This window comes from Ochotona princeps, chromosome 1, assembly GCF_030435755.1.
Source record: "Ochotona princeps isolate mOchPri1 chromosome 1, mOchPri1.hap1, whole genome shotgun sequence".
Taxonomy (NCBI): Eukaryota; Metazoa; Chordata; class Mammalia; order Lagomorpha; family Ochotonidae; genus Ochotona; species Ochotona princeps.
The window spans coordinates 78,159,608-78,176,073 of NC_080832.1; the positions used below are offsets into that span (position 1 = coordinate 78,159,608).

Below are 16,466 nucleotides of genomic sequence, written 5' to 3' on the forward strand. Positions count from 1 at the left end.
TTTTGCCAGACAAGCATGAACAGGAGTGAAGAAGAGACTAAAATATATTAAGAAGGCCTGGCATCATAGCACAGCAGGTTAAGTAAGCTGCAACTTGCAACATCAACAGTCCATATCAGAGTATTGGTTCAAGTCCTGCATTTTTGATCTATCTTCCTGTTAATGCACCTGGGGAGAAAGCGTAAGATTGACCACCCATATAGAGACCTACTAGGATGTACTGGCTCCTAGCTTCTACCTGGCCCACACACACACTTAGAGTTGCTATTTCTCTCAAGTGAATAAAATTTTTTTAAAAAATCTACTGAAATACTCCCTTGGAGCTGGGGTTGTGTCATGGCATGTAAAGCAACCACCTTCATGGTTGGCATATCATATGGGTGCCAGTTTGAGTCCTAGCTTTTGCACTTCTAATTCAGCTCCCTGCTAATGCACCTGGGGCAGCAGCACAATTTGGCCCAACTTGTTACAGCTGCAACTATCTTGTTACAGTTTGCTATATTCTCTTCTGTAACTATATTATATAAATATGCTATTATAATAATATAATATAGCAGTTCTAGAATTTTCTACTGAAGTTTGCTGCAGGAATTCTTAGTTAATCTGCTGTGCCATGATGCTAGCCCCTCTTAATGAGTAGCCTTAAGGGAGGGCATAGAATTCTGTTTACTAAATTCCCACGACTTAAGAATGACACAAATATCGATATCCAAGGGAATCTCTGTATCTTTCTCTTCCTCTCCTCCTCGCCCTTTCTCTGTCTCTTTTAAGATTCATTTTTTTTTTTATTTGAAGCAATTACAGAGAAAGAAGGAGCGACAGAGAGTTTCTGTTTGCTGGTTCACTCCCCAACAACAGAGCTGAGCCAGTCCACAGCCAGAAGCCAGGAGCCTGGGCCTTCTTTCAGGTGCAGGATTTTATTCACTTGAGAGAAACAGTCACTGTAAGCGACAGAGATCTTCCAGCTACTGGTCTGCTCTCCAAATGGCCACAACAGCCAGGTGTGGGCCAGGATGAAGCTAGGAGCCAGGAATTTCTAGTAGGTCTCCGTATGGGTGACCAACATCATGCTTTCTCCCCAGTTACATATTATATTGAGATAGGAAATGAGAAAGGCTATAAAATGTTAATTTATCTTTCAAAGGGAAAAGTAAATGCTATTCAATATTTAAAGTTAGAAACATTAAGATATTAGTAAATGAAGCACACAGTAATAATTCGGAAATTGACAAAGTGGAAATTCAGGGAGAAATTGAGGAAGTCACATACAAACAAGGGCAAAGACAGCTTTTCCACCAACCCTCCCATAAACAGGCTTTGTTGCCTTAACACTGTTACCAAGGCACACTCTCTCACAGTTCTACTCTCTTATCACTAATTGAACTAACTTAAGAAAAACAACAGAAGGAACAACATCCATTTGCTTGTTAGTTAAGGTATATTGCTAAACACAAAGCTGAGATGGCCTCCCAATAGCCTGGGTGGAGAAAGCCTTCAGTATTCACAGCACAGGCCATCACTTTCATGAAAGTTACATCCCATTGATTCATCATTATAGAACATGGAAGCAAGCATCTCAGAAAGAGAAAAGGGAGATTAAACTTCTACAGACGGATGAATAAAGCCATCATTATTCAGAAGAGACCAAACTGCAAGATACTGGTCACTCTTGCACTACCCTAGCATCACATTGATACCACTGCTACGAGTTCAACAACACTATGAAGACTCATTATTTCGTTTTATTTAAATTTTTCTCCTTCTTCCCTTCTCCACCTGTGGTGGACTGTACCTAAGGGGAGGTATAATGGAAGTGCAGCAGAAATAACTATGTCCATAGGCAGAAACAGAAGTATATCCCCGTACTTGCAATACAAGGATGGTCTCACGGCAAAATGACAGATAAGCCCCTACATTGTTGGGAGACACCTCAGTGGCAGGATGATGGACTTCTGAGGGTACTTGGAAGACACCTACTGAAAGACTGGGGGGAGAACAATGGGGGTGATGTGGGGATGGAAAACCCAAGGCCTTTTAAATTGTGTCATAAAATAAAGAATAAAAATAGAAAAAAGGAAAATTTAATATTATGCTCTGGGCATAATAACTGATCAGCAATCACAAAGAACAATTTCTGACACCCCTCCCTACTACAACACTTTCTCCTAGTAAGGGGAAGAAGGCCAAAACCACACATGCACAGTAAAACATTTGATGGAGAAGCCTCTCTTTGACTAGATGTCCAACCTTTTAAATAGAAGGCCTCAGAATTTAGATTTCCAAATTCAGATTAAATAGTCTCCTCCAAAAATTTAGCATGTAAGCTAAGTGAGCTTCCAACAGAGATGGCTTCCCTCGTGGATTTCATTGTAAAATTTCAGAAGATTCAGTAAGCTTGCTTTGACAAATATGAGTTTAACATTTAATTATTTTTTTTAAAGATCTATTTATTTTTATTGGAAAGGCAGATCAGAATTAGATAGAAGAGACAGAGAGGAAAATCCATCTGCTGGTTCACTTCCCAAATGGCTACAAGGACCTGAGCTGAGCCAATCTGAAGCGAGGAGCCAGGAGCTTCTTCTGGGTCTCCCACACGGGTGCTGGGTCCCAAGACTTTGGTCCATCCTCTACTGCTTTCCCAGACCATAAACAGGGGACATTTATTAATAAAATGGGAGTACCTCATGGTTTGGTCTGACAGATTTCAACGCATAAAGCACAAATGTCCAGAGCCTTGACCACACAAGACTCAAAAAAGGGGGTCAGCCTGTGTAGGAATTCACCTTTTCTTATATCCAATGTTTCACTAAGGACATTCTATGTTTTCTGCATTTTTCAACATTGCCACTGCGGTCACTTGGGGAGCAAACCAGTGCATAAAAGATCTTTCTCTAACTCTCTTCTCTCTGTGAATCTACCTTTCCATTAAAATAAATAAATCTTTAGATGTATATATAGGAATCAATAAAATGTAATAAATGTATGGTTTACTACACTTCTTTAAAAGGAGTGAAACCTTATCACATGATGATAAACTTTAAAGATTATGACAGTAAGTGACAAAAAGACTAATACTATACAAAAAACCCCATATAAAGTATGTAACAAGTGGTCAAATTTACAGTTAGAAAATAGAATGGTGGCTACCGAGAGCCGGGAAAGGAGCTATCATGTGGATAATCAGGCATGAATGAATGAATGAATGAATATGGAGGCCATAAACCTTCACTCAGGGGATGGAACAAGGACCACGCTCTCTGCCAACACCCACCCAAGAATGTCCACTTTGTGGTTTAAACTGTGATTACTGTTCAAGTGAAATGGGAACTCAAGAGATACCAGAAAAGTCTAGTTTATGGCACACATGAAGGGAGGCTCAGTTAACATTGGGCAATCCTGCTTCATTACACAATCATTACTGTATGATTAACTTTGTGATTTTGTTTCCACTCATAAACATAAAACGAGGCTTGCCCCACACAGGCTGGGAACCCATGTCAATAAAAAAATGCAAGTGTCAACATCATAGCCACATCTCAAACACTGGATACATTTTAGCAACAAAAGTCTCAAACTAGGGAAAGCATCATGTTTCCTTTTTTTTTTTTAAAGATTTATTTATTTTTATTACAAAGTCAGATATACAGAGAGGAGGAGAGACAGAGAGGAAGATCTTCCACCCAATGATTCACTCCCCAAGTGAGCGCAACAGCCAGTGCTGTGCCAATCTGAAGCTGGGAGCCAGGAACCTTCTCCAGGTCTCCCACTCAGGTACAGGGTTCCAAAGCTTTGGGCTATCCTTGACTTCTTTCCCAGGCCACAAGCAGGGAGCTGGATGGGAAGTGGACCTGTGGGGATTAGAACCGGCACCCATTGGGATACCAACATGTTCAAGGCGAGGACTTTAGCCACTAGGCCACACTGCTGGGCCCTGGAACTACTTTAATAAACTTTGCTTTACTATGCCTGCTTTCATTTCTCTGGGTGTGATCCATTCCTCTCTCGGTGAAAAAAAAATGAGAACCGAGACAAGCCAGCTGCAATTTTCCAGTAACAGAAGCAAGGGGAACTTACTCTTTATGATCTACAGAGTTTCAGCTTCGCAAAACAGAAGTTCGGGAATTTGTTTCACAACAATGTGAATATATTTAATACCACCATTCAACTATACACTTGAACACAGTTAAGGTGCTTTTACCTGAGTGTGTTTGTGTGCAGGGTTTCAGAGTAAAAATGCTTTAATAAAAAAGCAAACATAAAAAATAGGAGCAGGCATCTGGCCTAGCTCATTGACCTAGCCACAGGACTTCTGTGCCACATTTCGGAATGCTTGTGATAACACCCAGTTTTTACCCATAATTTCAACTTCCTGCCAGTGCAAACTCTGGGCGGCAGCAGGGGATGGCTTATGTATTTGTGCCCCAGCTTTGATCTGGCCAAGTCCCAGACACTGCAGGCATTTGAAAAAGCAAACCAGTGGATAGGAATTCTGTTTCTATTTCTGTCTGTCTCTCCCTCTCAATCTCTCTCCTTTACTCTTCCTCTATTGAAGACCTGATCAATAAGAAATAAAATGTTTATTCTGAAAAAAAAATTCTAAATAAAATACATAAAGAAGTTTGCTGAATAAGAAGAGAAAGAAAATAAATGAAAAGGAAGTAGATCCTTCTCTTTTGTGTAGAAAGTTTTGATTTCTGATGTATACCATGCGCATTTCCACAGAAAGAGAATAAAGGTTTAAAACCTGTATATAACGACCTGAACTTTGTAAAATCCAAACCAGACACTAAAACTAATTAGAAAAATCTACAAGGTGGAAGACTGACTTTTAGAATTCATTTGATCATCTTCCCAGAGAAGACTCTGATTACAGAAAGCCAAAAAAGCAAACAGAAAAAAAAATGTAAGAATATAAATGAATAGACATGAGAGAAAGAAGACAGGCAGAAAAGTAGGCAGAAAAAATGTTCAAAGACAATGTAAGAACATACTTAGTAATCCAATCATTTTTCTTTGGCTACAAGGACACAGTGAATACTCAGCATAATGAATACAAAAGAGCTTACACTGTGTAATTCACTAAAAATATTAGAATACACATATGAATAATAGATCTTAAAAATTGGAATAGAAAAAATGCAAAAATAAAGAAAAGCGACACTAAATACCTCAATTGCACCTCTGGAAGCTAGATGATAACAAAGCAGTATCATCAAACTTCTTTCCAAGCTCCACTAATATTCTTAGAAACTATCAGTCAATCACAACCTACAAAACCAGCAGACAGGCACCTGCACACCCACAAAGACTGAGGGGCACAGGACCGCTGGATTTCTGCTCATTCCTCCTAGCTCTAGTCGCCATATGGCTTTACTGTGTTTAGAACTGCACAATTTCCATTTTCAGCTCTTACCTCATTTTGCTTTTAGGTACAACAGTATAATTTTTACCCTGCATAATCATGAACAGTATGCACACTTGCTTTCCACATACTGCTCCCAATAAGATACAAAATCAAACCCATGACATAAAAATTTCCACAAAAATAATAACCTTTATTTTTATGTAGTAACTTAGTTAAGATGTATTTTAGAAATAGTCACAAACACCCTGTGAAGTTAGACGGATGTTACTATTCCTTGTTGGAGGATGAGAAAATGGAGGCTTAAAGAAGTCAGTAGCTTTCCAAAGGTGTCAGAGCCAAGGGGAGGGAGTACCCAGCTCCGTGTTCCGGTCAGTGCTTCATTCAGGACTCCCCTCCCGATGCCATGTGAGAGAAGTCGGAGAACAATCCTGGTGCTCTGGCCAATTTCTCACTCTCCTTCCTGCACACGGAGGAAAAGAACCGTTTCCTTCGAATCTACTCAGAGTATTCTGTTATTCCTTTCCTCCACCCTAATGACAGCTCTGGAAGTGATTTCATCTCACGTGCTGGCACAGCAGCGCCTTCTCTTGTTGTAGGGCATTCTTAAAGAATGTTCCCAAATACCCTCTGCTTACACGTTCCGAGTGATGGCCAAAAGAAGTGCTAACTTACTCGTTCGCAAAAAAAAAAAAAAGGCCTTTTTTTTAACCTAAACAAAGTGGGTAGACAATCAGACACCAGTGACTTCTCTCATATGCCCATACACCAAGAAGGTAAAAAAAAAAAATGCCTATGTTCAAAATGACTCCTCTGGCTTATAGCTATAAAAAGCTGATCTCTAGCATATAGTCAACCATTAGCAACTATTTAAAGCACACTAAGAGAAACATACAAGAACCCTCTCTACTCGATCCCTCAAAATGTACTATTAAGAAAATATGCTTCAGAATGTATTGTGTGCACAAACACACAGATTGCCTATCTATCCTCTTTTCCAAGGCAGAGAGAGAAACAGCAAGATGGGTAGACACACATGCACTGCTATTCACACACCACACACACACAGTGAGTGAGGAGGTCAGCCTTCACTGGAAAACTTTCCAATTGCACGTTTTGAGCAGCACAAAGACAGACTTCCTGTGGACGCCTGTGGCCACTTACTCCACAGTATCGGTCATCGTTAAATATCTGTGGTGGCAGTGGGTTGCCCTGAGCAGGCATCTTTTCTGGGGAGACGTTTTTGTACATCCATTGCCTCTGCTCTTCTGACATGGTGATGTCCACCTCCTCAAACTCGATCTTGTTAGCTTCCAGGAATCTCACCACATCTTGCTGCTTCTTCTTTATCTAGAGAGAGAAGACAAACATGTTAGGAGCAATGTTCATCTGAAACAATATGTACACACTTCCAGATGAAATACCATTTGATTTCTCACTGATGGAGAAAGACACAGAAGAAATGAGATAAACACTGCCTACTTGCTGGCTGCAGAGTGCAGGACTGGCAAAAGCCTCACACAGGCATGTATAAACCTACATTCCCCAGCCCTCTGAGACACAACTCAGCCCAGAAAGAGCTGCCGTGTGAGCGATGCCCTAAGCTCTAAGTGGGTCATAACCACACTCCACCCCTCCCCCACAGTCCCAGGAAATGGATGTTTCCAGTCACAAAAGCTCCCTGTACCCCAAGCCATGCCAAAACCATGACCGCCCACCAGAGACATCAACTTTTCACCCTTTCATGAAAGCAGCACGTTTTTATTCCCCGCAGCAGTCTCTCTCTGATACTCCACAGCTGTAACCATATCATGAAAGCATCCTTTCATCAATTCACAGGAGGAAATGCTCTCCGCTTCTAAGGTGAGAATAAACCACCAGCTTCCTAGACTGTTTCTTAACCCTTCTTATTCCTCTGCTCTGCCCATTTCCTTCTTCAGTCACTAGGGGTCAGGAGTGCCCTTAAGGAACTGTGCACGCGTGTGCAGGTCTTTTAAGTGTTACCTGCCTCCAGAATTGAACAGTACGTGGAACTAATTTAAGCAGGATGACAAGATTCAACATCTCCAACAGCATGTAAAACACGAGAAAACAAACTTGCCCTTTCTACTTAGTTTGTGGAAAATCTGCATAAATAACAAACTGAAGTGAAGTAAATACAACATACAGGCAGATCAACCAACCCTAACACCTCCCATCATAGGAAATAAAATGCTTGAAGCACAAATTCTCATGTACTGATGGTCTCCATGAACCCCAACCCGCAAAACCTCTATCCTTGAAGCTGGAATTCTGCCACCTGCTATAAGCAAAGTGATTCTGACCACAGGACCATGAGGCTCAAGTCTATGGGTGGTAACAAAATGGTATACTTAAACAAAAATACAGGTCTGGCACAATATGACATCAAATTCAGTGCTATTTTAAGATCAGAGAATGTATAGTCATAAATCTAAATTTATGATGGGATTATTTCTTTATTCTCATTTCTGAAAACGCTTTTCGCCATCACTAATACACAATTTCAGAAATAAGTCTATAGTTTGAAACTTTGACTAAAGAAAAGGCTTCATCATCCTACTTAATTTCCCTAAAATCCTACAAGGCAAATATAATTCTTTCCGTTTCACAGGCAAGGAAACTGACTGAAGTAAAAACACAATACCTGGGCTTGCTTTCTTCTTCTTTTTCTTTTCTTTTCTTTTCTTTCTTTCTTTCTTTTTTTTTTTTTTTTTTTTTTTTGTCTTTTTAAAATTTTAGTTAAGAGGCCAACAGAGATAAAGGGAATAAGAGAGGCAGAGAGAGAAGAGAGAAAGATCCCATCCAATGGTTCATCCCTCAAATACCCTCAACAGCTGGAAGTAGGAACTCAGTCTCATGTGGGTAGCATGGACCCAACTACTTCAGCCACTACATCAACCAGGGTCTGCACTAGAAGGAGACCAGAGCAGGGGTTGATGTGGCCAGGAACCTGGTAACCTGATATGGGACACAGGTGTTTTAATCACTGGGCTAAACACCTACCCAAGGTTACCAATCTTGAACAAAGTTTCACAGCTGGTGTGTGTGTTCCTGTGGAAATGATTATGTCATTTTCCTGTTTAAAATCCTTCTCATTACCCTTCAGAGAACATAAACACTTCTTAGCATAGCATTATCTCTTTATGACCAAGCTTCATTGATTATAAACACAGGTTATTTGCTTTTGTAAAAGTCTTGAAATCACAAAGCAAACAGTGCCCTGTAATTCTGCTACTCAGGCAACCATTGTTGACAAACAAGGTCTAGACTTTCTCGTTATAGAGAGCTCTATAGAACCAATGCATTTCAAATGTCCGTGATAATGATAAAAATGAAACTAGGACATACTCAATCTTTGTCAATATATATGTACATTTATGCACACACACACACATCTGAAACTCCTCATTCTTAATACTGGGATACAGTAGACACATATACAGCTTCCTTACTTCCCAAACCCCTTATACATACAAAGACAAAGACATGCATACCCCACATACATTTATTGCTGGACTGTAATTACCTTTCCTTTCACAACTGATAAAAATAACTGTATTTTTGTCCTGTCATTTAACTATGCATCAATGATTACTGACTGTCCTAATGATTAAGCATTTTTAAAAAGCATCAACTTTATTATCTCTGAAAATTCCATCAAGTAGACAGATGTACAGTTAACCACAACTCTGCCATTGAATTTTTAGCATGTTTGTGAGCTTCACCACCAGATGTGGTACTGTGTAAAATATATCTGTCTTACGCCAGACAGCTTACTTCAGCAAAATACCATAAATCAGGCAGGTTATAAACAAGAGAAAAGGACTTCTCCACAGTTCAGGAAGCTTGGATGGCCGAGGTCTAGGTGCTGACAGATTCAGCATCTGTTGAGAGCTTGTATCCTGGCTCACAGATGGTGCCTTCTTCCTAGGTTCTCACAAGACAGAAAAGGCAGCTCTGGGAACTCACATGGGAGCTAGTCCCAACTCACAAGGGCTTGTTCCTCATGACTGAATCAAGTGCCAACAGCCCACCTCTTACAGCCACCACACTGGTGATCAGGCTTCAACATATGAATGGTGCGGGGGTGGGGGGCTATTCTCTTCCTCTGTCAATCTTGCTCTCTCTTTTGGGTTCTTCTAACACACCCTGAGCCCCTAAACTTCTTACCTCACTCTTCCTCTAACCAATCTGACTTGCAAGCATTCAATACAGGAGAATCCACCTCTCTTACTCGGCTTCCTCCAGATGCTCAACTTCAATTACTTGCCCTCTCCTCCCTTCCCACCAGCAGCAGTCCCACTGCTCCTCTTGCTCTCCTCCCTCATAGCTTTCGTAATTGCTCTGTGTTAAACCAACTACTCCCTGAAGCTGCAACTTCCTGGGCTTACGCACCAAAATCTTAGGTTCAGAGGATGCTTGAAAGCAAGAGAGAAAGAGAAGTTTGCGCATGCTTGGGGTACTCATCATGGCAAGCGCTAATCTTTATTCATCATGGCTGGTGCTAACCTTCTTGAGACAAAGTTAGGGTGATTCCACATTCCAAACATTTCTGGTGGAAGTGTTGATTTGACTTCTGCAGTGTGGTGGAGTCAATTCTGCTCTGCCCAACCTAACAATTTACACCATAGCAATATCTCTGTTTATCAACCTTGACTATGTCTCTCACTACTATTTCAAGTCAAGGAGACTGAATGAAGCCCAGATATCTCAGGGTGTACTCAACTTTCAGGTTCATGAAGGACCCTAAGCTGAGCTGTTTTCATTGTATCCATACAAATTCATACTCCCGTCCCAGAGAGTCCAGGTCCCAGTAGCCCTCTCCCGAGGACCACTGTTTGAAAGCTGTACATAAAAATTAATCTTAGGAAACTAAAATTCAAGTGTATCATTAACACCAATTATATTAATGTGCTCAGGAAGCAAAGGACAGCTTCTTCTTAGCAGAGATGATGAGTGACATATCATTAAGGACTGAAATGCAAGCAATAATATCTCCATTGCAAAAAGAGGGAGGCATGAAAAGCCCACCCAGGCTTGTATCTCAAAGGCATCACTTAACACCATACAGCTTAACAAGAAAAGGGGAAAAGCTTCATATATACTGGTGATACCGTCAGGGAAAAAATCTCCTACGTATTAGTAGAAAAAAATGAGAAAAATGAAAATGTATTTGTTTATCTTTTTTTTAAAAAAGATTTATTTTTATTGGACGGCAGATTTCCAGAGAAAAGGAGAGACAGAAATATCTTCCATCCATTGGTTCACTACCCATGTGGCCACAATGGCAGAGCTGAGCCAATCCGAAGCCAGCAGCCAGGAGCCTCTTCCAGGTCTCCTACGTGAGTGCAGGGTCCCAAGGCTTTGGGCCATTCTCAACTGCTTTCCCAGGCCACAAGTTGGGAGCTGGATAAAGACAGAGCAGCCAGGACTATAACCAGTGCCCATATGGGATCCCAGCAGATAAAAGCCAAAGATTTAGCCACTAGGCTACCATGCTGGGCTCTATGTTCAAAAAGAACCTCTTGAAAGTCATGTCACAAACTATAAAAATGTTTCTAAGGAGCTAGGGTAGGAAAAACCAGGTAAAGGGAAGACATGGAATTAAGATTATACTTCTGACAAAAAACGACAACAGAAAAATAAGGCAGCAGCAACTAAACCCACAGATAATTAACTAATGCCACAGCCAATCTCCCCAATAAACAAAGACAACAGAAATTTAACCCAGAAAAGACAATTTTCAAGGTAGTGTTTGCAACATTAGCATCGGGAAGGAAGATGAGTCACACGACCACGGGTTGTTATTAACATCCAAAGGAGCCAGTGAGGCCTGGGATTGTGAGGCCTTGGGGCCTGAGGCCGCTCAGGAGGCGGGAACAGGAAGAAGGCATCCAATGGTGGGTGGGGCCCCAGGTAATGGAAAGACTTCCTCAGTGGCAACAGGAAGCTTTGACAGGGACTTGGTGTGCTGGACCGAATCCCAGAATAGGAAAAACAACAACGTACATAATCATTTCCTTCAGCACAGAGTTCTGTTCTCCCCTTGTTTCAACTTTTCCAAAACAGAACGCACCTTTTCACTAAGAATTTGCTAAAGAGATTCAAGAGAATTAGTCAGCTGGTGGAAGGATCTCAGCCTACCCCACATTCATGCTTCCACAGTTGAAATGTACGTGTAAGGCATATGTTTCTGTATTTAAACACTCTTGGAAGCCACAACAGACAACTTCTTTTTTTTTTTTTCCTCCCAATATTTTTTTTTATTGTATTTTTGTTGACAATCTTTACATAGTTAATTACGGTAAACAAAAAAAAGGTTCAGGGGGTATAGGGAAGTGGGTAATAGTATTATGTCCATATTGTTTCCATCATGTATCTGAGGTAAAGAGGAATATTGATGGAGAAGCCCCACCCAGTTTCCCACCTACCCCAAGTCCCGGATGTGGGGCGTGCTCTGAGATACTTGCTCAAATGGTTTTAATAGTTCTCCAGTTATGAGTCACTGCCAGTTTCACTCGATGAGGTCGTCCACTGATTGACACAGTCCATCATAGAGTCTTCATTTGCCCCATATTTCGCTGCCAACATATAGCTGAGGTGGTTGATTGACTTGCTCTGTCCTCTGTCTTCTTCGCTAGGGTTCTGAGTCCAGCAGTTCAACTGGGGAGATCTCCAAAGAAACTTTGAGGTATTCCCAGACCAGATTCTTGTATGTTCTAGCAAGCACAGGGCCCGGCACAGTCCATCACCACGATCAGCTGGTGGTTTCAATTGCTGGGTTGGTTCTGTTTTCAGTCCTGACTTGCACTGGAACCAATGGGTGTTGCAGTCCAGTCTGGTTCTGCCCAGCACATACTCGGCCCTTGCATCAACCAGTGAGAGTTGCAGCCTAGTTGGGGTGACCCACAATAACCCCCACCAGGCCCGCCCCCTACCCTGGCCTGCCAGTATGTATAGCAGACTAGTCCAGTCTGTCCCACATCCTATTTGGCTCTTGTACTTGTCAGTGGGTATTAAAGCTTAGTTCCATCTAACGAACTCAACTATTCAGCCCTCACGGATGTTGTTGAGTGCCTCTCTGTCTAGCCACCCCAGCCCCCGACCTAGTTTTCATGCCTCCCGCAGGACTAGTGACCCAAGAGGGGGGAACCCACTATTTCCCTCCCAGGTCTCTCTCAGTCCCGGTTTATGCACTCTTTAGGTGGTTCTGTGATTTGACTTGACAGAATTAGTCCCCAGTGCCAGCTTCTGCCAGTTGATGCTGTGGCTAAGCCCAAACATCCCTCACCCACTCTAATTTATGCTTGCACCAGCAGGAATAATCCACCTAGCCTGGCTTTTCCCTGATCCAGTCCTCGTGCAGCGCACAGGTGTTGCAGCCTTGCTTAGTCTGGTCTGTCCCCATCCCAGCCCAAGCTCTCCAGTGGGAGTAGCTGTCCGACGAGCGGACCAGCCCCTTAATCACCCTGCCGGCTCTGCCCCTCCCTTCCTGGATCTCACGTGTGCTGGTTGGATGCTGCATTCATATCCAGTACAGGCAACCACGCCCTGGCATTCCATAATGTGTACTGGTTTTGTCGCGACCAAACCCGGCTCATCCCACACTTTGTTCTGGTGATCAGATTTGCCAGTGGGTGACATGAACTGATTCAGCCTGGTCTGCTCCTGACCCATGCTGAATGTGTGCCAGTGGGAAACTTTCCATGGCCTATTCTGGGCTGTTTCCTATCATGCGTCTTGTGCTAACCTGCAGGGACTGTGTCCTGCCAGAGGAGTTGCCCAGGCTCCTCCATCAGAACCCCTCCCAGTGCCAGATTTTGCGCATGCCAGGGGGTCCTTGAGCCAACCCTACCCAGTTCACCTCCTGTCCTAGCAGGAACAGTGGCTTTTCCTGGCTGGCTTTCACCCCATTCTGGTTCTTGTTGTTGGATGTTTCAGCCTGGCCATGGCTCGTCCATACCCACATACAGCTCACGCATGGCTCAAGAGGGGATTGAGACCCAGCCTAATCAGTCCCACATCTACCCTCTGGTTCTCCATGACACCAGATGGTGTTGGGATCTGAACTGGCCTGGTGCATCCAATCCCAGCCCACACTAGTGACTCAGGTGACTACAACTGTTTCCTAGATAGAATGCAGCCCCCATTCCAGCACACGCACCCCTTGGTGGGAACCTCTACCCAGTTAAGGTGTCCCCATACCTCCCCAACTGGGCCTGTTCCTAGCCGTAGATCATGTGCCTGCCAGTGGTTGCTCTGACTCAGCTTATCTCAGTCCCTCACTTGTCCTGGCCTCTGCCTTAGACAGTGTGACTTAGCGTCCTTGACTCAACTAGCTACCTAAGCAGCGATTCAGACAACCAATACCCCAGAGCTCCCTGGCCAGGTGGCCTGCAGGCAGAGCCTGGCACCACATGGTGCACTGGCCACCCTGGGGGAGGCCAAGGACTCGTTCACTGCCTTGCGGCAGTGTCTTTGGCGTGAGCCCCCAGCATTGGGTCCGACCCGGCAGGGGCACCCCCCACAGTCGCCACACTGTGAGGAGCGGCACTTGCCCCCAAACCCAAGGCCTGAACCCCTCCCAAACTCACCCAGCCGCAAGATATTAGCAGCTGGGCGTAGCTAGGAATTTTAACCCAGTTCCCAAGTTCCCTCATGGCGTACTTACCCTGAGGAAAGAGCTCTCTTGGGTCCTGGGGGAGGCCGAGGACTCGTTCACTTCTAATAACTTCTAATAACTCACTTAGTAACCAATCTTCCTTTCTTCTTAAGCTAAGTCTGGCTTTGTTTAGGAGAGTACTATGCTTAGCTACAACACTTTGTTTACCTCAAATGTCTTTGCAGTTAGCGTGGTCACATGACACACTTTAGCCAATGAGCTGTTAGATGGATGGTCCTGAGAAGGTCCCACTAAAATGAATCACAAGACAAAGTCCCCTTTTGCTCCAGCTCTTCTCTTTCCTGCAGAAATGCAGACATGGTACCTGAAAGTACAGACCCCCTTTCCGCAATATGAAAACAAACAACAAATGCTAAAGATGGGCAGAAAGACAGGAACCCATGACTTTGAAATGTTTGGCAGCTGTCATCCAGTCTTTCTTTGCACAGCCTACTCTAAACTTTTCCACACTGGATAAAGAAAGTGGGTCACTCGTCACCCATTTCCTATAGTTTGCACCCAAGTGCCAAGGCACTCAGAATGTTCTTAATCGCCATTTAAGAGGTCTTAAAAAATACAGTTGTATGAGGAAGGCTTCAATATATAAGCTATTATTGCACAGCACAGCCTAGAAGTAACAGCTGTAAGATGTAAATATATAATTGAGTGAATATTTGCTGTTGAAAAAACAGGTGGCATTTCACTATTTTCTTCATAAAGCAACAACCAAGGCATTGGAGCTGAAATGGGAAGGGTGCTTCAAAAGGATGAAAGTTGGGCCCTGAGTGGTGGCCTACCAGCTAAAGTCCTCACCTTGAATGTAATGTTGGTATCCCACATAGGTGCTGGTTCTAATCCCAGTGGCCCTGCTTCCCATCCAGCTCCCTACTTGTGGCCTAGGAAAGTAGTTGAGGACAGCCCAAAGCCTTGGGACCCTGCACCCTCGTGGAAAACCCAGAAGAGGCTCCTGGCTCCTGGCTCCTGGCTGCTGGCTTCGGATTGGCTCAGCTCTGCCGTTGTGGCCACATAGGTAGTGAACCAATGGATGGAAGATCTTCCTCTCTGTCTCTCCTTTTCTCTATGTAACTTTGTAATAAAAAACAAAATAAATCTTAAAAGGATGAAAATTGTACTCCATGTTATCCTCTGAACATACAGTAGTTACACCTACAACATTCAGAGCAGCTAAGGGAACAGATACTGTCACATCTCTGGGATAGTCAGGCCCGTGGACCAAATCCAGCTTATGACTTCTGTATACAATCTTCTAAAATATTTTTTAACAATCTTTTTTTATAGTTAAAATTTGTGTGAAAAAAGTGATATTTGAGTTTAAATAAAAAGTCAATACAAATTTCAGTGCCTCTAAAAAAGCGGTATTGCAAAGGTAACAGTGTCTATTTGTTACATACTGTCTGTAGCTACTTCTAACAATGGCAGTGAAAGTTCAGTGGCTTCAACTCAAACTACGTGGTCACCAAAACCAAGAATACGTACCTACTATCCTCTACAGGGAAAGTCTGTTCATCCACACTTTGGGAGCCACCCTGACCTCCAGATTTTATATCTTGACCAGCCCTCCAAGCACTCTCCAGTCCCCTTTACTGCTCTACTGTTTAGCATAGCAGTCAGCCTCTGGCGTTCTGCATGTTTTATGTGTTTATCTGCAAACTATTAGGATATAAATCCCCAGAAGATAGAGGATTCTGTCTGGCGCACTGCTGTATCACGGGCAGTGTCTGACACACAGCAGGTATTCAACACTCGTCTGTTAATGAGACAGCACTTTCACAAGCAGAAAAAGGCTGGGAACCAACTCCACAGTGGTGCTCATCCTCCCTAAGCCTCACCTTCAGACTGCTCCAGCCACCTCGCTCAAGTTTTAGTGTCTGAAGAGATTAGAAATTCATTCACTTACTTATTCCCTTGTTTTTGTTCCTACCTCTCTCAAGTGAATTATCAAACCACAGCTGCACATCAAAGGCTTTCAGGCCATGCTCAAGAGAAGCTATGCAAACAAAGTTGATAATTCAGAAACGAATGTAACTGAAGGTTGGACCAACAAGACTGCAGACCAAACATCAGAATTTGGCAAGCCTAAAACCGAATGACTTTAAAATCCTGTTTGTCTAGGATACTATACCTAAGTACAAATCGCCAAATAATTCAGAAGAATCTCAAGACCCTGAATTAGCAAAAAGACCTCACTTCTATCTTCAACAATGATTGAAAAAGAAAGTTGCATGTAATTTCATGCTTAGATGAATCCTGTTGCTAATTTTAAAACTGCAAGTGCATGACATTGTTTTATTTTACCCAAAATGTTTTCATTAAATCGATCCATCTGCAAATTGATGAAGCTGGTACACTGGTATTTCCCTGAATCTGCTTCCAATGCAAATTTAGGACTAATGCATCCTC

At 42.8% G+C, this 16,466-nt stretch overlaps 1 protein-coding gene across 1 annotated transcript in view; it reads right to left on the reverse strand.

Annotated features, from left to right (window-relative positions):
• The window catches only part of SH3BGRL2 (SH3 domain binding glutamate rich protein like 2), a 60,627-nt gene that overhangs the window by 15,386 nt on the left and 28,775 nt on the right, over nucleotides 1-16,466 (reverse strand). Inside the window, exon 2 of the mRNA XM_058661172.1 lies at nucleotides 6,527-6,712. Coding sequence (XP_058517155.1) covers nucleotides 6,527-6,712 — 186 coding nt within the window. The remainder of the gene's footprint in view (nucleotides 1-6,526; nucleotides 6,713-16,466) is intronic.